The sequence below is a fragment of the Triticum aestivum genome, chromosome 4D (genome assembly GCF_018294505.1).
Source record: "Triticum aestivum cultivar Chinese Spring chromosome 4D, IWGSC CS RefSeq v2.1, whole genome shotgun sequence".
Taxonomy (NCBI): domain Eukaryota; kingdom Viridiplantae; phylum Streptophyta; class Magnoliopsida; order Poales; family Poaceae; genus Triticum; species Triticum aestivum.
The window spans coordinates 6,661,861-6,684,443 of record NC_057805.1 but is presented as its reverse complement, the minus strand read 5'-3'; the positions used below and the strand labels follow the sequence as shown (position 1 = coordinate 6,684,443).

General features: G+C 46.0%; 4 protein-coding genes across 4 annotated transcripts in view; 2 read left to right on the top strand and 2 right to left on the bottom strand.

Annotated features, from left to right (window-relative positions):
- Positions 1–1,732, bottom strand: part of LOC123095627 (pre-rRNA-processing protein TSR2) — a 3,797-nt gene extending 2,065 nt beyond the window's left edge. The window contains exons 1-2 of the mRNA XM_044517153.1: positions 1,364–1,732; positions 632–723 (exon numbers count right to left, since the gene is read on the bottom strand). Of these exons, the coding sequence (XP_044373088.1) occupies positions 632–723; positions 1,364–1,559 (288 nt within the window). The 5' untranslated portion in view covers positions 1,560–1,732. The remainder of the gene's footprint in view (positions 1–631; positions 724–1,363) is intronic.
- A 4,470-nt stretch (positions 1,733–6,202) lies between these two features.
- On the top strand, positions 6,203–10,705 carry LOC123095626 (E3 ubiquitin ligase PARAQUAT TOLERANCE 3; the record flags this gene model as incomplete). Its single annotated transcript, XM_044517152.1, is given in 7 exon segments — positions 6,203–6,474; positions 7,449–7,542; positions 7,690–7,830; positions 7,919–7,980; positions 8,370–8,759; positions 8,949–9,702; positions 9,881–10,705. Coding segments are annotated over 7 exon segments (2,223 nt in total). The 3' UTR covers positions 10,476–10,705.
- Positions 10,706–19,002: 8,297 nt separating this feature from the next.
- LOC123095624 (glutathione transferase FosA) lies at positions 19,003–21,468 on the top strand. Its single transcript, XM_044517151.1, has 3 exons — positions 19,003–19,511; positions 20,910–20,996; positions 21,226–21,468. The coding sequence occupies exons 1-2, from the start codon at positions 19,127–19,129 to the stop codon at positions 20,951–20,953; spliced, it is 429 nt and encodes a 142-aa protein (XP_044373086.1). The 5' UTR covers positions 19,003–19,126; the 3' UTR covers positions 20,954–20,996; positions 21,226–21,468.
- A 124-nt stretch (positions 21,469–21,592) lies between these two features.
- On the bottom strand, positions 21,593–22,503 carry LOC123095623 (ferredoxin C 1, chloroplastic). Its single transcript, XM_044517150.1, has one exon. It carries the CDS (start codon positions 22,173–22,175, stop codon positions 21,723–21,725), a length of 453 nt encoding a protein of 150 aa, XP_044373085.1. The 5' UTR covers positions 22,176–22,503; the 3' UTR covers positions 21,593–21,722.
- Positions 22,504–22,583: the final 80 nt, after the last annotated feature.

The following is a 22,583-nucleotide window of genomic DNA, read 5'->3' as shown; positions in this document are numbered from 1 at the left end:
CGATGACCTTGTCTCCATTCTCTCGAACGGTCACCAAGGTATATTGTGAAATGTCGGGAAAGCTTGCCGGATGTGGTGTATCAACTATTTCTTCCCTGTTGTGTCGCTTGCCTCTAGATCTTGATTTGAACAAGTGAGATAATAATATAACTATTTCTTGATACACACGTACACTGTGATGGCTGGTGCAGATACTAGAAAGAGAAAAGAGAAAATGGAGTGGGAGCTACCGAGAGTCGGTTCAGTAAACAGCAGCCATTTCTTTTAGATTTTGTTTGTGTTTTTTATTTTCCTGCATTTGTAGTGTGAATTGGAAGGTTTTACCATCTTGATTCCCTTCAAATGGCCTCTGTACTGTTTCAAGCTAACAGCAGTATGGGCCATATGACCCAGCGGCTCACTGGTGTCGCGGGAGAGACGCCACATAGGCCAACCCCATTGTCCTAAACCTCCCCAATGGTTACCAAGGGCCAGATGCTGTCAGTCCAAATTTACTCCATTAATGCTAGATCAAGTCCCAGCCTACTTTCGCAATAAGAAATTTTAAGTAAAGGTACATATTAGAAATGCAAAAGGGCTAGTTCAAGGCCTACGGCTGGTGCTAAACATGACGGAAACAACAAATAATTACCTCCCCAACACTTCCATCCTCAAAGTCAGCATTGAAGAATTCGGATATGTTGTCAAACATCATCTCCTCCAAGTCATCAAAATAATATGGACCTGGAAAATAAACCTAAAGAATATTACATGCCAGCCCAGACGTGAAAAGGACAAGCGGATAAAATCAAACATAGTAGAAATAAGTCAGCCGTGCCAAAATCACATTTTGGACCAATTGTATACTACTCCCTCCGTAAAGAAATATAAGAGCGTTTAGATCACTATTCTTTACTGAGGGAGTAGTAGATGAAAAAAAAGAGTAAGCCATAATTTCCTAACATAAACAGAGAATGCAAGAGATGTTGGGATTTTTAGTAACTGGAATCCACTGTCAATCTTAACTAAACAGAAGCGTATGAATAAATAGAATGCTCTGCATGGATATGTAACTGACAACTAGAATTAACCGGTGAACAGAATACAGCGGCTCAAAGCTGAAATGAGCATCATTACAAAAGGCCACGCTTTGGACAATTCCCCTGTTGGTTAAACCAAGCTGGAGTACAATATATCAAACCGTAACTAAATTGTTTCACCGATCATGGTATGGACATGTCAGGTTGTGAAAGCCCGTGAAAGCTCTGAATCGAAGCTGTCACGGGGCCAAGGAACGCAGATCCTCTCTGGAGACTGGAGCTATTCGTCGAGGACCTAAGACGCAATCGAAGGAGGGTGCTGAAGGGGACGCATGAGTGGGCACCTTTGGAGGTGGTGAAGAAGGAGAGGACGTCGGCGGCGAGCCGGTCGGCCTTGGCGCGGGAGTCGCGGCCGCCCCACTCGTTCTCCACCGCCATCTGCAGCGCCGTCCACCGCGCGAACACCAGCCCGATGCCCTCCTGGAGCGCCGCGGCCGCCTGCGGCGAGAGCCCCCCGCCGCCGCTGGTGGATGCCGACATGCTGCGGGAGTTTTAGGAAGAAAGCTAGGGTTTTGTGAGCTTTTGGGGCGTTTGGGTTGGACGGGGGCGAGATGCGGAGGACGACGAGCAGAGGATCCTCCTCCGGCGTCCCTTTCTCGGCGGCGTGGAGGCGCTCGGGTGCGACGGCTGGTCGAGGCGAGAGACTGAAAACCTAGTAGGGGGTTAAGATTAGGGTTTGGTTGGGAGTTATAGGCCGGGGTTGTACTTGGGCTGGGCCTCACTGAGCCAAAATTAGCAATGCGTTTCCAAAAAACATTTTTCTACAACACAAAAAAAGTTGAATTTTTTTGTAAACACACAGATATGTATATTATGTATCTGCAAAATTTCATATCATTCTACTTTCACACGTGACGTACAAGAAAAGACAAATATGTTTTTTCAAATGGGCTTATTTTTTTTGTTATTGGGCCGGAATTTTGTTATTTTTTACAGCTTACAAATTACAATTTGTCAAAGAAAAATGTTATGGATACATGGTGAATACATACAAGTTTCTACAGAATTATTTTTGAATTTTTTGAAACATTTAATATTTTTTTTAAATTTTTTTCAAAAAAAGGGCACCAAGGTGCCCGAGCACTACAACTTCGCACTCTTCACTACGGGCCTATTTGGGTTGTAGACTTGTAGTATTTGAATACTAAGGATTTTTTTCCTACGAAAGCCATTTGGATCATAGGATTTGATTCAAAGTATTTTTGTAGGAGTTTTGAAGGAATGAGATTCTTAGGCCTCCTTTAGCTTTGTAGGAATTCTACAATATGAGTGGAGCATTTGGTTTGTAGGAATGAATTCTCGTTCCTATGTAGTATGTAGTATAGGAACCAACCATTCGCATTTTAAAGGAAAAAAATTAGCCTAGACTCAATGGAAAATTTCTTATTCTCTACATCAAATGACTTCTCTTTTTATATAAAAATTGTGATGCATGTCATCTCACTTCCTATAATTTTTCTATTCCTATGATGTCCCTATCCTATGAGCCAAATGAGGCATTACTAATTTTATCTACGTTGGTCGTTTGATTCGTAAGATTGTTCTATAATATATATTTTTCTTAAGGGGTCTTTTGTACTACGTTCCATAAACATCAACTCAAACCTCGAGAAAGAATCCTTTGTTTTTCCTGTGATGCAATCAAATAAACAAAAATCCTATAGGATTTAAGTAGGCATGACATTGTGGCCCTATGTTTTTAAAGTTCTTGCATTTTTAAAATCCCACAAATCAAACCAAATAATCCCTAAGGGGCTACTTTATTTAAAACATTTTCCTAGAATTTTTCAAGAATTGGAATCCTTAGAATTTTTTTCCTACATCGGTCGTTTGATTTATATAATTGAATCCTATAGGATTTTCTCGAGTGATAAGCAAGGTAAAAAACAAGAGCAAAACCACAACTAGAAATATTATTAAGAGATTGATCACTGGTCCGATGTCTAAAGAATCCAGAGAAACAAAGAAAGCAAGATTTTCTTGTGCTATGATCTCCTTTGATGCTGGGAATACTAAAAACACACAAGTAGAAAAAAGAAATGAATAAGATAGAAATGCATGCGGAAAACAGATGATTGCTAAACAGAGGAATTATGTCCACTTTGTTGTTTGGTTTACAAGATTTTGAAAACACAATAATTCTAATAAACATGGTAAAACAAAGTCAAAACCACATGTACATTTATAATGTTATCATGCCACTAGGGATCTTAGCATCGTTATTTGTGCATATAAAAATGAAAAAGAGGTCCAAGTGCATGTTAAAACTCCTAATTTTTTCCTTTCGAATTGAGTTCAAATGAAAATTTCCTTCATTTTTCTTTGCCACATTTCTTTTAATCAAAATTGTTAATAGTGCCATCGTTGGAAGAAAAAGCCTATTCCCACTTATTTCATTCACCTTTCATTTGAAAGAAAAGAGCCCTTCATTTCGGGCTCCTTTGGTTAGTAGAATTCTCAATATATGGCGATAGGATAAAAATGCATGTGCAAAACAAAATCATGGAAAATAGGGTAATATTCAACTTGGGAGTCTGGTTCACATGATTGCGAAGAACTCAAAAATACTAATAATCATGGTCAAATAAGAGTAAAACTATATAAAAATGTACAATTTAAATGTTATTATGCCACTAAGGATATTAGTTTGGTTCTTAGTGCATACGAACTTTAAAAAGAAGTCCGAGCGGGTGTTCGAATTCCTGTGTTATTCCCATGAAATAGGGATAAAAGGAATTTCTCTATTTTTCATTTGGCCCATTCCTTTTGACCAAAAGCATGATAGCCAACAGTCGAGCAGGCAACGGTTTTCTAGAAACTATATAATTATATTTTTGTATTTTTAGTACCATAATAGATTATTTTTTTCACATTCTTATATATTTTCTCCCACTTTTCCTTTGAACCAAATGAGTCCTCCATAGGAACTTCAGCGTCAACTCAAACCTCCTAAGAAAAGTTCTTTTTTGAGAAGCAACCAAACAAATAAAAAAATGCGGGACTCATATGGCCATAATCGTTGTAGTCCCATATTTTTACTATTAGTATTTTTTAGAGACATACACATCAAAGGATATTGTTGTAGAATAGAACACCATCATTTCATGGGGTTTCTCGTTTCCTCTCGCAACTACAACTGCTAGGGCAATCATCCCCCCTCCCCAAACTTTGGTTTTGAGCCTGTGGATCCACCACCCCTCTGCTTGTTGCCCAGACGACCGGTGACGGCGAGGGGGTCCCGACGCCTCAACTCTGGCTAGTAGTTTAGGTTGGAGTTTTCTTTCTTACACGGCGTTCAAGCGGATCGAGGTGGTCTTTCGGGTTCCAACCCTCCTCGAGTTCGTCCATCGTGATGGAGCTCCAACGTAGATTCACGTCGTCTCCTTGGGGCGGTGAGGTTAGGATTTCTCGTCGTGCGTGTGGGCCAGGGAGATTTTGTGTCAAACACTTTAGAGTTTAGATTGATTAAAGGTTCAATTGTGACGACTGTGGCACTATGGCGTTGCTCCGTATGGGCACATGCATGAAGATTTTCTGCCCGTGATCGAGAAGGTCAAGTCAACTCTGATAGAGGAGCAGCGACAGTGCCACGTCGACGGGTCGTTCTCGTTGCGTTAGTGGTCGTTTGGTGGTGCAGTGTCCTCCGTGCAGCGACAGTGCCATGAAGATTTTATCATGTTCAAGATGATTTGTATTTCTTATGAACCTTTCATAATAACTCTGGGTGCTTTTTTGAAAATGGACACTAGCGTGAAATAAACACCAAAATTCAGCCGAGTATGATATAACTCAAAAGGAAAGCATGACCCACCCCGCGTCGGACGCATCGTATCTAGTGGGCGCGCGGGCGGCTATAAACCACCGGCCCCGCCGATTCCCCAATCCTGATCCCCGCCCCGCCCACTGATTCCCCAATCCCCAATCTTCGGCCGGCGGAGCCCTAGATGCGGCGCGACTCACAGGCCGGGACCCACCCTCTGGCGGAATCGGCGGACCGCTCCCTCCCCAAAACTCGACCAAATCGAAACATATTCAAACATGAGAAAAATACACGCCATAAATTATCTCGTCGAAAAGCTCGAAGCTTCGCAGCCAAGGAAAAGGAAAGCGAGAAGGAAAAAGAAGGCATGACCCACCCGCGTCAAACACATCACATCCAGCGGCGCGGCCACCTATAAACCACCCGCCCCGCCCCATCCGATCCCTCACTCCCACCCCCCCAAAACAAAATCTTCAATCGTCGGCGGAACCCTAGACGCAGAGCGACTTGAAGACCGGGGCGCCAACTCTGGCGGATTCGGCGGCTCGCTTCTTCCCCGCCGCCACGCCCGCTTCGGAAGGTTCGCGCCGCTCATCGCCGTCCCCCTGTCCGCCTTACATTGTATGTCCACGTCACCTTGTATTTTCTTACTTATTAATCTTTTAACTTTTAACTAGATCTGAGTGTTTTTTTGGGGAAAATATTGCCGCAAAAACACCAAAATTTCGGTGGAATTTATTATTACAAATTTAAATAAATATGATAATAAAACTATATGCATCATGAATTATCTCTCACCGAAAGGCGGAGGCGTTTCCACCTCACGAGATTAAAGCCGGAAGCTTCGCGGCAAGGAAAAGGAAAACGCGGAGGAAACGGACCAACAGACCCATCCCGCCCCCGCGTCGGGCCGCACCGGACGTTTCCTATCCAGCGGGTGGCCACCTATAAACCACCCGCCCGCCCCCGCCGATTCCCCAATCCCAATCCCCACCCCGCCCATCGATTCCCCAATCTTCGTCCGGCGGAACCCTAGCTCGCCGCGGCGGGACCTCCACGCCGGGACGCCTGCTTCCCCTCCGGCGGAATCGGCGCCCCCTCCTACCCCGGCGCCAAGCACGCTCCGGAAGGCCCCCTGCTGCCCCGCCGTCCCCGTCCAAGCTCGGCGACCGGCTCCTTCCACCTCCGCCGACACCGCCAGGATCCGCGCCGCGCCGTCCGAGGGCTCCGACTCCGCGCCAAGGGACCAGCGACCTGCCGCCGCAGCCGTCCGCGTCGGATCGGGCCCGATCTGTAACTTCGCCCGCCGTTCGCGGCTCTCTCTGTACTATTTGATCGCTAGATCGATCGATCTGTGACAAGTCCTCCCCGGACCTCTCGCGAATTGCGTGTGTGTGTGCAAAGCGAGAGGCCCGGAGCGAGGGGCAGGCAGAACTCGATCCACCATCATGGGTGTCTTGTATTACAAATATAAGAGTGCAAAGGAAACTTACCCTGTGACGTTGCCCTACTCGTTTATATCTGTGCCTGATCTCAAGCAGCTCATCTTGTCGAGTAACCGGCACGGCACCGGCCGTAGCCGCGGCCGCGGCCCCCGCGAGGATATCGCCCTCTCCAACGCCCAGACCGGCGAAGGTTCGTAGCGGATTTAATTTAGGCCATGGTTGTTAAATCTGTACAGCAGTTGTGAATTTCTTGGAGTTTGGGTGTAGCTTTGCCTGCCCACTTAAATTATTCGATCTGATGGATTCACGCCCTATGCGCGCAAGTTAGGTCTTGGACGAAGCCTATACATTTTTGTGTTGCGCAAGTAAGATCTGATGGATTCGAGCAAAGCAATGATGGATATTTCGTGTTGCTCTGGACGAAGCCTATACATTTTTGTTGCATTCCATGCTTTATCGATCAATGATTTTATCTTCTTTGTGTTGTACTGTTTATTTTCATATATTAATGGTCAATTATGTTATGGCTGTGTTCGCATAATGGTTGTGCGAATTGTGCAGCCCTTGAGCATGGTGGCCAATATTAATCTGTATCCTGCTGTATGTTTGCTTCATGATGTACTAGGACATACTCCCTCCGTTCCTAAATATTTGTCTTTTTAGAGATTTAAATGAACTACCACATACGGATGTATATAGACATATTTTAGAGTGTAGATTCACTCATTTTGCTCCGTATGTAGTCACTTGTTGAAATCTCTAGAAAGACAAATATTTAGGAACGGAGGGAGTATTATTGTTGTGCTCGAAGAGATGCTATACTTGTTCTTTAGCATGTCCTTGTGATATGCTTCTATAGCACGAGAGATCCCATCTCCTATACTATGGATAGTTCAATTCGCAAATCGTGATTGTGATTAATCCTCTTCTATTTCCCGTCCTGCACATCTCTGTAGCTCGCAGTTTCCCAGTTCTCTCAACGTAAATTAACATGTTATTTTGATTCTTGTGCTGTTATTTGAAGATCTTAGTTTCAATTTAAACACGCTAGTTTTATTGCATATTTTGGTTATACTGGAGAAGATTTTATTTCACACTTAAAAGCTAGAACGGTAATGTTTTAGTGAAATGCTCTGACATATTGTTTTGTGTTCTTGAATGCAGAATATGCAGAAGATGCAATGATACCACAGAACGTAACTGTGCTGGTCCGCCGAACTGCTGGGCAAGAGTCGGAGAATATCGTCGTGGTCTCTTCGTAAGTCACTGTATCCCTGTCTGTACAGAGAAGTCGGGGGGGGGGGGATGATTCATAGTAGGAAATTTAAGGGGTGGAACTGAGATTGCATGTGAAATATAAGGATATTTTTTTTTGCATATGCTAATATTCTACCACTAATTGCAGGCGGAAAGTAATAGAAGATGGTTCTATAGCTTCAAACAGATCAGTGGTTACTGAATCAGTCTCAAAATCTTGTTCCTCCGCAGAAGTGAAAGATGAAGATGCTGCTATTGCAGCTGTGATTGATGCAGCTGAACTTAAATGGTTAGAATACAACATTTCCTTCTCGCATAAGTCAGCAGCTAGATTTTTGGGTACCTTTTCTAATGATCTTATTTAATGGCGCATGCAGGGAAGAGCAGTCATTTAAGAGAGGACAAGCTCCTGGAAGGTTTACATCAGGACGCCATAATGGTAATACAGAAATTCCGTGTCTTCAGTGTCATGTTCTTTTGAGTTGTGATTATGCTAGCAGATAATCTGAAAAGATTCTCTCAAAGATCAAAGCCATTGTTATGATGAAAAAGAGTGTGTAGGTGTTCAAGCTTTGCGAAGACCAGATTTATTTTCTTTTTGGTACGGTAGACCATGTTTCACTTGGATCTTTTTTGACAGTAACTAGACAATTTGTTTCCAGCCCATTGGACAGCCTTTGAACTCTAGCAGATTTTCATACAAATTTTAACAGATTCATGTTGTTTCGTGAATATGTGAACTATACTGCTGCACAATATGCTTGTGTTGTTCTGTGGATGTGTTCAGAATACTATTTAACATGTGCACTATTTTCTTTCAAATTGAAGGCCATGGATCATCAGAAAGGGAGGCACCTCCACCTGGCTATGTGTGCCGCAGCTGCGGAGTTGCAGGCCATTTCATTCAACATTGCCCACAGGAAAACCAGAAGCCTCCACCTGGCTATACCTGCTACAGATGCCGGGTTCCAGGGCATTTTATTCAGCATTGCCCAACCATTGGCGATTCCAAATTTGATAACTACAAAATGTCTCGTCCAGTTGCCCCGGTCGTATCTCCAAATCCTGCTGATGACATTCTATCCGCACTTGCCCCAGCTGCATCTGTGAGTGTAGTTGATGACTTGCCAGCAGAACTCCACTGCCAACTATGTAATAAGGTGATGGCAGATGCGGTGTTAACAAGCAAGTGCTGCTTCGTCAGTTTCTGTGATAAATGTAAGCGGTTCTCTTATATCCGGTCTGTATCTTTAGATGTCTTGCTCTGTGGTGAGCCAATGTTCAGATATTCGGAGTGTGCTTATGCTCCAACTTTGCTTTAGTTCTTCCCAATATTTGTACCATCATTTTCGTTAGTTTATGCTGCTTGAAATTGAATGAGAAATAACCGTCTGTTTCCCCCCTCAGGTATTCGAGATTACATTATTACACATTCGAAGTGCATTTGTGGAGTCAAGGTCCTTGCAGATTCCCTCATCCCCAATCCCACAGTTAGGAGCACAATCAGCAATTTGTTAGGAACAAGGACTTGCAGCACTGCCAGCGGTACAGGGAAGCACAGAAGTTCTTCAGGAAGCAACGCTGATCCCAAATCACAGAGCCACACCACCTCGGCTGCTTTGGAAAGGGACACGAAGCAATGTATGGACAACCAGCTATCGCAAGCTTCTCCCGACGCCCGCCTCCAGGTCGCCACAGAAGGTGATCAAGTCGACCGGCCTCAGAAGAATTCTGATCTGAAGAGCAACACTGAAGGCTCTGCAGGGCGATCAGTAGAGAAAGCCATACCTAATGCTGACCTACCCAAACTGAAGGATGTGAGCGAATCAACTATGAAGAATGGTACTATTTCAGGGACCTTAGAACCAAAAGTTGCTAAGACTGATCAGTTGAAGAAGAAGCGAAAGAAGGCAGACTCATCTAAGGCTGTTCATCCAAACAATGTTGATTATGGTTACAACGTTCCATTTGACCCTGCATATTGTAACCCTTTCAACGGTGGATATCAAATGGGTCCATTTGGGGTACCTGATCCATACATGTACGGCTCAATGGGCATGCCCTATGGTGGTTTCCCGATGGGTCCGTTTGGTATGAATCCCTTTGGCAATATTCCGCCGCAGGCTCTTGCCATGCAAGGCTATCCGCCAAACTATCAAAGGTGTGTGTATTATCAAGTTGCAAACCTTTTTTCTTCATTTCTACCTGTAGAAATGAACATAGACATAGACGTAGCAATGGTCAGTGGAACGATTTAGTAAAGATCAGCTGTAGTCACTGTATCTTCATCTGTTTATTTGAGTCTGAATGCTAAACGTATTTCATTTGTTTCTTCTTAGCTGGGAAAACCAGGCCGCGTTACACCGTGATGCCGAAGCTGCTGCACGCTCAAGGCAGGTCTCCCAGGGAAACGCTGGAGCTGCTGCACGTTCAAGGCAGACCGAGAGGCCACATGACTCTGGTGCTTGGCCCCGGCCATCAGATCGCAACCAGCGCATGGGCTCTCCTCAAGGCAACCAGCGCATGGGCTCTCCTCAAGGCAGAGAGCTGAGGGACAGGCCCCAGTCAAGACCTGAGCCATCAGAGCGCAACCAGCGCTTGGGTTCTCCTCGCGGCCGAGAGTCCAGAGACAGGTCCCGGTCTAGATCTAAACCATCAGAGCGCAGCCAGCGCTCGGTTTCTCCTCGCCGCAGAGAGTCGAGGGACAGGTCCCGGTCAAGACCGGCGAGGAGTAGTAGGGACCATGGGCGTTCCGACAGAGGTTCCAGTGACTACCACGAGGATCACCATGACAGGAAGAGAATGCGCGTCTCTTCTACCGTTGATGGTGATACAGAGAGCAGCCAGAGGTCCAGGCACAGTTCTAGGAGCAGCCTCAGGCGCGACGACGCGAGCGACGATGAGCAGAATTTCAAGAGGAAGTGGGGACGATGAGCCATGGATGCAAGGTTCTGAATAAAGATGTAGGACTTGTTGCAGCATTGCTGATGAGACTTGTTTTACTAGTGATTGTATATGTCTCGGAAAGCGGAGGATAATTCCTCCTGCAGAATGTTAAACCGTTATTATACCAGAGATTGTAATATATCAGAGAGTTCCCAGATCTCTTCCTCTGTAATGCAATGTTATTATTATCAAGATAAATGAAATTATCATCAGCTACCTATCGAGTTGTTATATGCATTTCGGAAATGTGTGTCTTCCTATTTTATTTTTTGTGTCTGAATAAGAAGTCATATGAAAACGTGTTGTTTTTTCAACTGAATAAATGAGTAGTTTTGCTGTACATCTGACTATATTGCGACATAAACCCAATTTTATACATGCACACGACCATAACCACACCTTAGGAAAAAGGACAGCCTGCCGCTGGTTCCTCAGGCCGTGTTCGGTTAGTGACCGGTCACGAAAACGTGACCCAACCTGACCCCTCATATCCGTCTCAAACGCTCGGACTAACTGGCACTTCTTATATCCATCTCAAATATATGAGGGCTCGTGGACACGCCCGGTCAGTCCGCCACGTATGACGTGACCCCATCCCGGACCGCCTTTTCTTTTTCTTTCTTCATTCTTTTCTTTCTCTCTCTTCTTCTCCATCAATCACGCGCAAGTGACCAAACATATGAGAAAAAAATGAAGAGTGTGGCTGCCCGGACGGAAAAGTAGAGGCTCAAAACGGACATGCCCGGTCACTGACCGGGCGCGTCCGCGGGCATTTGAGGGGTCGAATTAGATATACGTGGCTGAAGGTGCCCTTATGGCGTGGAGCCGTGGACGGACTAGCCAGTAGTGTATGAAAAAAATAAATCTCCCCATCATGTTCTTGTTCTGGCAATGTCGATTGCCGTCGGCGAAGGTTATGTGGAGCTTTGATCAGGGCGAGGCATATAGCTTCCGAATCCCGCTTAATTGAATTTCCTGCTTCAAGTATAATTTTCAGGCGTTCCGTATACGAACCTCTTCAAACAGGGCTTATTGCTATCGATTCGAAAAGAAAACCTTACCATTTTTGGGCCGTTGTTACCATTTCCATTTCCTGAACCTAAACCTAACTAATACTTAGTTGTTTCAATTTCCTCCTCTCTGGACCTCAGAAATGGAAAAAAGTTCCCGGTTTGTAATTGAAGATTCAGAGATCTTGACAAGATATGAAGTGCGGATAATATATTGGGTGGCTGTTTGATTCTTCCTGTTGTTTTTACAAAACTTCCCTCTTGATACTGAACCATAGCTTTAACTGAGTCAAATTCCACAATTTCTAAAAACGATATGCTTTTTTCCCCTCTCTCTCTTCATTTTCCACTTTGAAGGCTTCTCTCAAAGCCCTCCCAATCCTTTCTTTCCTGGGCACATGCCTACCTGGTTGACCGCTTTTCTCCCTGATGTTGCCTACAGATACTCATACCGTACCATATCCTGTAGGTGTAACATTTTCGCTCAATACTCAAATCTACAATTGAAGTATCTGAAGCAGGGTCACTTGGCGGAGTGGACGGCGACGACTCATGTTTTGGTCTTCTAGCTTCTTATCATTTCGACAAAGCACGACGTCAGGAAGCTACTGAGATTATGCCTCCCTGATTATGTCTAGACTGATTTGTGAAGGTTGTTCAATCCCTTTCGTTGCTTTCTTATCTCGGATGGTGATTTGATCCTACCGATGACTTCCGTTTGATGTGCCAACAATGTTACCTTGACTTGAAGGATGTTTCGGAGATCCAAATATAGCATCAAACTTTGCCTGTGGCGTGCCATTGATAAGTGAGTGAAAAGACAATATCGATATATACACCTGAGGACATGTATGCCATTGTTTGTTTTGTAAGCCTGGTCTCTTAAAGGAAATTATCCTCCTTGTGTAGGTCACACTGAAGGAAATATGCCCTAGAGGCAATAATAAAGTATTATATATTTCCTTATATCATGATAAATATTTATTATTCATGCTAGAATTGTATTAACCGGAAATATAATACATGTGTGAATACATAGACAAACAGAGTGTCACTAGTATGCCTCTACTTGACTAGCTCGTTAATCAAAGATGGTTATGTTTCCTAGCCATAGACATGAGTTGTCATTTGATTAACGGGATCACCTCATTAGGAGAATGACGTGATTGACTTGACCCATTCCGTTAGCTTAGCATCCGATCGTTTAGTATGTTGCTATTGCTTTCTTCATGACTTATACATGTTCCTATGACTATGAGATTATGCAACTCCCGTTTATCGGAGGAACACTTTGTGTGCTACCAAACGTCACAACGTAACTGGGTGATTATAAAGGTGCTCTACAGGTGTCTCCAAAGGTACTTGTTGGGTTGGCGTATTTCGAGATTAGGATTTGTCACTCCGATTGTCGGAGAGGTATCTCTGGGCCCACTCAGTAATGCACATCACTATAAGCCTTGCAAGCATTGTGACTAATGAGTTAGTTGCGGGATGATGTATTACGGAACGAGTAAAGAGACTTGCCGGTAACGAGATTGAACTAGGTATCGAGATACCGATGATCGAATCTCGGGCAAGTAACATACTGATGACAAAGGGAACAACGTATGTTGTTATGCGGTCTGACCGATAAAGATCTTCGTAGAATATGTGGGAGCCAATATGGGCATCCAGGTCCCGCTATTGGTTATTGACCGGATACGTGTCTCGGTCATGTCTACATAGTTTTCGAACCCGTAGGGTCCGCACGCTTAAAGTTACGATGACAGTTTTATTATGAGTTTATGTATGTTGATGTACCGAAGGAGTTCGAAGTCCCGGATGAGATCGGGGACATGACGAGGAGTCTCGAAATGGTCGATACGTAAAGATCGATATATTGGACGACTATATTCGGACTTCGGGAAGGTTCCGAGTGATTCGGGTAATTTTCAGAGTACCGGAGAGTTACGGGAATACGTATTGGGCCTTATTGGGCCATACGGGAAAGAAGAAAAAGGGCCTCAAGGGTGGCCGCACCCCTCCCCTTGGTCTGGTCCGAATTGGACTAGGGAAGGGGGGCGCCCCCTTCCTTCCTTCTCTTTTTCCCTTCCTCTTTTCCTATTCCATATGGGAGGTGGAATCCTACTAGGACTAGGGAGTCCTAGTAGGACTCCACACTTGGTGCGCCCCCTCCTAGGGCCGGCCTCCTCCTCCCTTGCTCCTTTATATACGGGGGCAGGGGGGCACCCCAGAGACACAACAATTGATCCTTGAGATCTTTTAGCCGTGTGCGGTGCCCCCCTCCACCAAATTACACCTCGATAATATCATTGCGGAGCTTAGGCGAAGCCCTGCGTCGGTAGAACATCATCACCGTCACCACGCCGTCGTGCTGACGAAACTCTCCCTCAACACTCGGCTGGATCGGAGTTCGAGGGACGTCATCGAGCTGAACGTGTGTAGAACTCGGAGGTGCCGTGCGTTCGGTACTTGATCGGTCGGATCGTGAAGACGTACGACTACATCAACCGCGTTGTGATAACGCTTCCGCTGTCGGTCTACGAGGGTACGTGGACAACACTCTCCCCTCTCGTTGCTATGCATCACCATGATCTTGCGTGTGCGTAGGATTTTTTTTGAAATTACTACGTTCCCCAACACACACGTGTACATCTGACTAGATTTCACATAAACCTAACGTTATACCACATACACGACCATAACCGCGCTTTAGGGAAAATGACAACCCGCCACCCTCCACCTCCGGGTGCCTTATGACGCGGACAAAATGTGGGGAATAAAATCCCCTCATCATGTTCTCGTTTTGACGATGCCAAGCGAAGGGATGTCTGATGGTTGTCCAATCCTTTTTTTTGAACCAAAAGGGGTTTCCCCCTGCCCCAACTTTATATAAAGCCAAGGCAAACGTCACACAAACTGTTAACAGCGCTCGGCGGCAACCGAAGAGTAGCTGCCACAGACGGAAATCAAGGTTTTAAACTGCCCTATTACAAGTTTTAGGCAGAAACTAAGCAGGATACATAACCAGGCGGAAACATGCCAGCCTACTTTACAAGATCAAAGCTAAGATATGCAAGTTGACAGAACACAACCCAGCATGTCCCCCGGTAAGCAGCATTTTTAGCGCCATGCAATTCTAAGCAATTCCCCTCTTCGGTGGTCCAATAGCCTTAAGCACTGGAGAAGAAGCGCACCCTGAGCCTCTGAACATCGGATTTTCCATTGCCTGATCGTTGCCCCCAACAGGTCCAAAACACATCGTATACTTCGCCATCTTCGCCCCTGAAAGACAAAGTCATTTCGGAAACGCCATAAGCTCCACAAGGTGGCAACAGTAACAATGTTTAAAGCTTCACAATATTTTCTCTTCTTCCAGAAGGAAGCCAATAGAGCAAAGTCAGACGTAATTCGCCATCCACCCAAACCTGTGCAAGGGTAGCATCTTGTTGTTGACAAATAGTAAACAAATCCCAAAAAGCAGTTTTTAGAGAACAATCCCCAATCCAGATGTCATGCCAGAAGGCAATGCTTTTACCATCTTCAGGGATCCATCTACAAAAGTTCTTAGAGGCTGTAAGAGCCCAAGATAGACTTTTCATAAATGGAGACCCCAGGGCCACCCTTGTGTTAAAGAGATTAGGGCAAGCAGTGTTGTATTTGTAGGTCAGCATCTTCTTCCAATCACTATCCCTGTCATCGTAGAACCTCTTTCCCCACGAGGCCAGAAGGGCCATGTTGAATTCTCTAAGGTTGGGAACCCCCATACCCCCAAACTCTTTCCTTCTGGAGATCAACCCCCAATTAGCAAGGTGATATTTATGATTATCACCCATATTCCCCCAGAAAAAATGAGACATTTGTGACGTGATCATGTCAATAGCCCACTTGGGAAATTTCATAATAGACATTAGGTACGCAGGAATGCTGGCAATGCAAGTAGTGAGCAGTATCAGTTTCCCCCTATATGAGAGAAATCTCCCTAACCACCCAGAGATGTTCTTGATAATTCTATCAATAATGGGTTGGATGTCCTCCCTTCTAAGTTTTTTAAAGTGGAGGGGGACACCTAAATATTTAAAGGGGAAATCCCTAAGTTGACAGCAGAAAACCTGGGCAAAATCATTAGATATTTGCTCATAAATATTAATAGCATAAAGATCACTTTTATGGAAATTAATTTTCAAACCAGATAAATTTTCAAAACATGATAGAATCCATTTCAAATTCTTGGCATACTCCAATGAGTTATCCAAGAATAGAATGGTATCATCTGTTGGAAATATGCCCTAGAGGCAATAATAAATGGTTATTATTATATTTCTTTGTTCATGGTAATTGTCTATTATTCATGCTATAATTGTATTGTCCGGAAATCGTAATACATGTGTGAATACATAGACCACAACCTGTCCCTAGTAAGCCTCTAGTTGACTAGCTCGTTGATCAACAGATAGTCATGGTTTCCTGACTATGGACATTGGATGTCATTGATAACGGGATCACATCATTAGGAGAATGATGTGATGGACAAGACCCAACTTAAGCATAGCATAAAAGATCGTGTAGTTTCGTTTGCTAGAGCTTTTCCAATGTCAAGTATCTTTTCCTTAGACCATGAGATCGTGCAACTCCCGGATACCGTAGGAGTGCTTTGGGTGTGCCAAACGTCACAACGTAACTGGGTGACTATAAAGGTGCATTGCGGGTATCTCCGAAAGTGTCTGTTGGGTTGGCACGGATCGAGACTGGGATTTGTCACTCCGTGTGACGGAGAGGTATCTCTGGGCCCACTCGGTAATGCATCATCATAATGAGCTCAATGTGACTAAGGCGTTAGTCACGGGATCATGCATTGCGGTACGAGTAAAGAGACTTGCCGGTAACGAGATTGAACAAGGTATTGGGATACCGACGATCGAATCTCAGGCAAGTAACATACCGATTGACAAAGGGAATTGCATACGGATTGATTGAATCCTCGACACCGTGGTTCATCCGATGATATCATCGTGGAACATGTGGGAGCCAACATGGGTATCCAGATCCCGCTGTTGGTTATTGACCGGAGAGGCGTCTCGGTCATGTCTGCATGTCTCCCGAACCCGTAGGGTCTACACACTTAAGGTCCGGTGACGCTAGGGTTGTAGAGATATATGTATGCGGAAACCCGAAAGTTGTTCGGAGTCCCGGATGAGATCCCGGACGTCACGAGGAGTTCCGGAATGGTCCGGAGGTAAAGATTTATATATGGAAGTCTTATTTTGGTCGCCGGAAAAGTTTCGCGCTTTATCGGTATTGTACCGGGAGTGCCGAAAGGGGTCCGGGGGTCCACCAAGGGGGTCCACCAGCCCCGGGGGGCCACATGGGCTGTAAGGGGTGTGCCTTGGCCTATATGGGCCTATATGGGCCAAGGGCACCAGCCCCAAGAGGCCCATGCGCAAGAGATAAGAAAGGGAGAGTCCTAAAGGGGGAAGGCACCTCCGAGGTGCCTTGGGGGGGGAAGGACTCCCCCCTGGCCGCACCCTTCCTTGGAGGAAGGGGCAAGGCTGCGCCCCCCTCTCCCTTGGCCCTATATATAGTGGGGGGAAGGGAGGGCAGCAACATCTAAGCCTTGGGCGCCTCCCTCCTCCCCTGCAACACCTCTCTCTCTCTCGCAGAAGCTTGGCGAAGCCCTGCCGGAGACCCGCTACATCCACCACCACGCCGTCGTGCTGTTGGATTTCCATCAACCTCTCCCCCCCCCTTGCTGGATCAAGAAGGAGGAGACGTCGCTGCACCGTACGTGTGTTGAACGCGGAGGTGCCGTCCGTTCGGCACTCGGTCATCGGTGATTTGGATCACGGCGAGTACGACTCCGTCATCCACGTTCATTGGAACGCTTCCGCTCGCGATCTACAAGGGTATGTAGATGCACTCCTTTCCCCTCGTTGCTAGTAGACTCCATAGATGCATCTTGGTGAGCGTAGGAAAATTTTAAATTATGCTACGATACCCAACATCATCAGCATACTGTAGACTGATCACCCCACCTGGAAAGGCCTGAGGCAACAGTCCATAGATTAAGCCACTATTGGCAGCTTTGTGAAGCATTTTAGAGAAAACACCAGCTATCAAATTGAACAAAAGGGGTGAGTGGGGATCACCCTGTTTCAAGCCTTTTCCCCCAGAGAACTGGGGACCATTAGAGTCATTAATCCTAACCTGAAAAGTCCCTTGATAAATAGTAGACATCCCCCACTCCACCCATTTACTACCAAAGCCTCTAGAAAGAAGCATTTCCTTCAAAAACTCCCAATTAACTCTATCATATGCTTTTTCATAGTCAAGTTTAAGAATCAAACCAGCTGAACACGACCTATGAATTTCATGAATGACCTCATGAGCCATAACCACACTTTCCAAAATGAATCCGCCCTTAATTAAAGCAGTTTGGTTGGAAGAGATAAGCTTGTCACATGGGGGAGACACTAGTAGTCATAGCTTTAGAAAAAAAAATTAACAACACAATTGCTAAGGCTGATAGGCCTAAAGTTCTTCATATCTCTAGCCATAGGAATTTTGGGAACAAGAGTAATAATGGCATGATTCAACTTATATATATCAAGATTACCATTCTCAAAGTCTCTAACCATCCATATAAAATCTTTTTTGATCAACTCCCAAAAAGTGGTTGTCCAATCCTTTCTGTTGGTTTATTTTGTAGGACAACGATTTGACCCTATGAGCAACTTTTCATCTGATGTGTCAACAATGTTACCAGGACGATTTTCGGAGATCCAGAAATGGCATTAAACTTTGTCTGGGGCGCGCTTACATGTCCTTTCAAAAAAGATTGACTTTATTACGAGATGCTATTTCTTTCCATTCATTTTTTGGTGTCGGAACCGCGGTGTTGTTCTTGCTGGAACTATCATTGTTTTCTGCTACTACCAATTTTTTTTGGCACGTCCATTTATGACTTAGTGAAGATCCGCGACGTCGAGGACGACATTTCTTTGCTTCAATTGCGTCGATTTTTGCTATTACCGGTGACGTGTTTTGCTATATGCCTATGTCCATTCACGACGACCATGGTGCTTTACGACTTAGTTGCGACCGGCGACGATGAGGACGGCATTTTTGCTGCAACTGTGTCGGTTTTTTGCTACTACCGGCAACGTGTTTGCTACATCCACTCACGACGTATATGGTGCATCAAGTGCGGTGGCTCGACGTGCGCACCCGATGAGCTGCAGGTGTTACGCGAGAGAAGACGGCGGGTGTTGCGCGAGAAAGAAGAAAAATATGGAGGCGAATCATTTTTTTTCTCTAGATCCAACGGATCAGACCACTCGCATCTAACGGCCGAGCGGTCGCCCGCCTGGTTTTTTTGCCGATCGGCCGACGCCTATCACTGTATCACTGGCTTAACACTGCACGTGTTTGTTGTCTGTTTTGTAAGGCCGGTCTGGTAAACCAAATTCCCCTTCTCCTCCTCCTCCCCCTCCTGTGGGTGACACGTGTGCGGCGCACGAGAAGCCACGCAGCACACGTGTCCGGCCACACGGCACGTTTTCTTGCCCAGTTCCCCGGCCGCTCCGCCCACTCCCGACTCCCACTCCCACTCCCCCTCCCCGGACGGAGCCGATGGCGACGCTGCAGCTGAACCACATCGCGCGGGAGACCGGCGACGTGCGGGGCCTGGCCGCCTTCTACGAGGAGGTGCTGGGCTTCGAGCGCGTCCCGGCCCCGGCCTACTCCGGCTTCCAGGTCGCCTGGCTCCGCCTCCCGGGCTCCCCCGACGTCGCGCTCCACATCATCGAGCGCGACCCGGCCGTCGCCGTCGCCGTTGCCCCGGGGGCCGCGCAGGGGGTCGGCACGCCCGCGCAGCTGCCCAGGCGGCACCACCTCGCCTTCTCCGTGGCCGACTTCGACGGGTTCCTCACCGGGCTCAGGACCCGCGGCACCCAGCTGTTCGAGAAGTCCCAGCCCGACGGCCGCACGCGCCAGGTCTTCTTCTTCGACCCCGACGGTGAGCGAGCGAGGGATTCCCTATTTATGGTTCCCATTTTCTCACCATCCTTTTAGATTTTCTACTGGAATTGCCGTGGCATTTGAGTGATATTGTGTCGATTTGACGAAATTGTGAGAGAGATTCTTAAGTAGGAGAACTAGAAAACAAGTTTGCAATTTTAGGAGTGGCTTGAAATGGGAGGGTTATTCAGGTTGGGTGATGGAGGAATGCCACAGCCTGAAACTTGTTTGCTTCATCACAATCTGTCATCCGTGCTATTTGTGAACTTGCAGTGTGCTTGTGGTGATCTTCTTCTTCAGGCAAAGATCAGAGTTGTTGGGTTTATGCATGTTTTGTGTCCTCCATAGGATAACTTATGATAGGCAGTACTAGTGATGTTAGCTTATCATGTCAAGTTCTTGGAACGGGGTTAGTTCAGCTATGCATTTTATTTCTGCAGCATATATGTACAAAATTTTCCTGTAGACTGCCGTTCAGTATGTGTGTTGCATACTTCATTATGACCAGATCGATCAGTTTGTAGTACGGTACTTGTTTGGTAAATTCTTTTGTTTCACTTTTTAGTATCCTGAACCTACCAACCACTAATTCTGTTCCTAAATGTATGACGTTTTTGCCTTCAAATTGAACTGCAAAAGCATCTTACATTTAAGAACAGAGGGTGTATGTTGTATAGTTAGACGTATTGGTATTTCATTAGCCTTAGTATGTTCTATCAGTTCCAGCAAATTGATAAAAACTACAGAACATTAAACATTAATAGATAGCTAGCCATCCAGGTTGATGATAAATTGTAGCCAGAGGCAGACTGGGTTTGTTTAATCGTAATTAGTGCTGCAATTATATGCTTCCAACAGTAGAGTGAAAATTAGTAAATCGTTGTCCATAACTAGCTAGGGCACTTTATCACGTGTTTAGGCTCCAAATATAAAGTTGTGTGTTCTGGTTAGCAAAGCTGATTATGAGCCGACTGTCTGATACCTATAAGCTTTATGGGCTATATATAATGGATTCTGTCGATTGCTTTGCATATCGGACCAATCTTCATAGTATGCCTAGATTTCCTTTTCCTTTTAACTTGTGACTGGTCTGTGAATCTTGTCGTACGCACTATCGAGTGTAATTGTAATACAAACCCAAAGATGTCATCTGTCATGACTACCATCATTCTTTTAGATTTCAATCCAGAGGTTTATGCATGGTTGCAGTGAATTTCCTGTGTGTTAGTAACGCTTTAGAATTCTGGTATCTGAAACAAAGATTGTGAATAACAAATGGAGTGCATTTTCATCTGTCTTTTCATGTTTATTGCAATATAATCTTTGTACTGCAGTCCATTCCTACTACATCCACACCTCAACCATCACTGACAGCTTGGTTCTACCTCTACTGCAGGCAATGGTCTAGAAGTTACAAGCTCGAGCCCAGGCGATAAGTAACCTGCTGGGAGCAGGAAACACCTTCTACTTCTGCGACACCCATGTAAGTAGTAACTGATGTTGCAGTTGAAAATCCATTGCAGGCTGTGCCGGCACCTACCATTTCCGAAATGAATTTCCCGAGCTTAAATTGTACCGACGGTTTTCTGCCGCCGCTGCGGCAAACTAAGCAGGGAGCAGCTAGGCTGCTATGCTGAAGCACTGTCAGTTTTTCTTTCTGCATCTGAGTACTGGTTACACTGATCCAACAAATTTTGCTTGCTTGGTTGCAGGCAGTGATGCCCACCTCGAGGCTGAAGATGATGGAAGCTGCAGAATCTGAGAGAAAACATCCGGTGCCATGCGTTACTCCCAAATAAATAATGACCTTGGTACCTATATCTATCTGCTCCCCATGCCTGTAATATGGATATGCATGTCTGAGACTCAAGTACTGAACCTGTGCTGTGTGTTAGAACATCAAGTTAAATTAGTACTACCACAAATGATGTGCCCTTGCTCATCAAATCTTTCGATTCGTCGCCTTCACATGAAATCTTTCGATTCGCTAATGTTCCGGTTATCGCCGAATCAATGTTTCAAGCATGACAAGCAGGAATGTTTGAAGATTGTTCAGGCAACAGCTGAAGCAACTGATTATTAGGCAAAAAAAGAAACATCTTATTGCAATGGCTGGTGAAATACATTGTACAAAGCCTCGGAGCACATGAACTCTGCCGATCGACGCCGCGCGAGGTGGCCGGCGTGGGAAGATGAGGGGAGGGGTCGGTCAGTCGTTGGCGGTGGCGAGCTGGACCTGGAGCAGCTCGTCCTCGGGGATGACGCGGATGGTGCAGTCGGAGCGCGGGTAGGCGGCGCAGAGCAGCGCGTAGCCCTGCGCCACCACGTCGTCGCTGAGCATGCCGTCGCTCTGGTCCACCCTGCCGGACACCAGCCGGGCCGGGCAGGTCATGCACACCCCGAGCTTGCAGTCGTGCGGCACGTCCAGCCCCTCCTCCAGCGCGCGCTCCAGGATGTTCTCGTCCTCCTCCATCTCCACCACCCGCGACTCGCCGCCGTGCTCGATCGTCACCCGGTGCGCCCGCGGCGGGTGCGGCGCCGCCGTCAGCCGGGCCTGCGGGTGATGCTGCCGGCGGGGTAGGCTGGTGGCGGAGTTGTGGCCGAGGTGGAGGCGCGGGGAGGAGATGGGGGTGGCGAGGTGGAGCAGCGAGGCGGCGGCCATGGCGTGCCCGGTTCAGCAGCGTCCGTGTGCGGTGCGCGCGGCAGGGCAGGTGGTGTGCTAGCTAGAGGATAAGGCGCTGTGCTGCTGTGTTGTGTTGTCGCGCTTTGCCTTGGCGTAATCAGAGCCGCTCATTATCTTCTTGGATCCATTCTTAACCGCTAGATCCGCCTCACGGGAGGTTTCATGTTACTCCATTGTGGAGGTGTGAGTGATGAGTGAATAGCCTATCTGATCAGAGACTTAGGCCTGATTGGATTGGCGTTTCACAGCGTCATATACCCTTGTAAAATTTATAGACCTTCATAGGTCGTTCTTCTTTTCAAATGAAAATCAAGTGTGGCCAGTGTTATACACCTGTAAAATAAATACAAGTGTATAGAAATACACCGTTATCAAGCGGGGCCTTAG

Excerpts from the sequence above, each read along its gene's own strand:
- LOC123095624 (XM_044517151.1), top strand. The coding sequence starts at position 19,127 with ATGGCGACGCTGCAGCTGAACCACATCGCGCGGGAGACCGGCGACGTG. Across the intron at positions 19,512-20,909 it reads CTTCTTCTTCGACCCCGACG|GCAATGGTCTAGAAGTTACA; the intron begins GTGAGCGAGCGA and ends CCTCTACTGCAG.
- LOC123095623 (XM_044517150.1), bottom strand. The coding sequence starts at position 22,175 with ATGGCCGCCGCCTCGCTGCTCCACCTCGCCACCCCCATCTCCTCCCCG.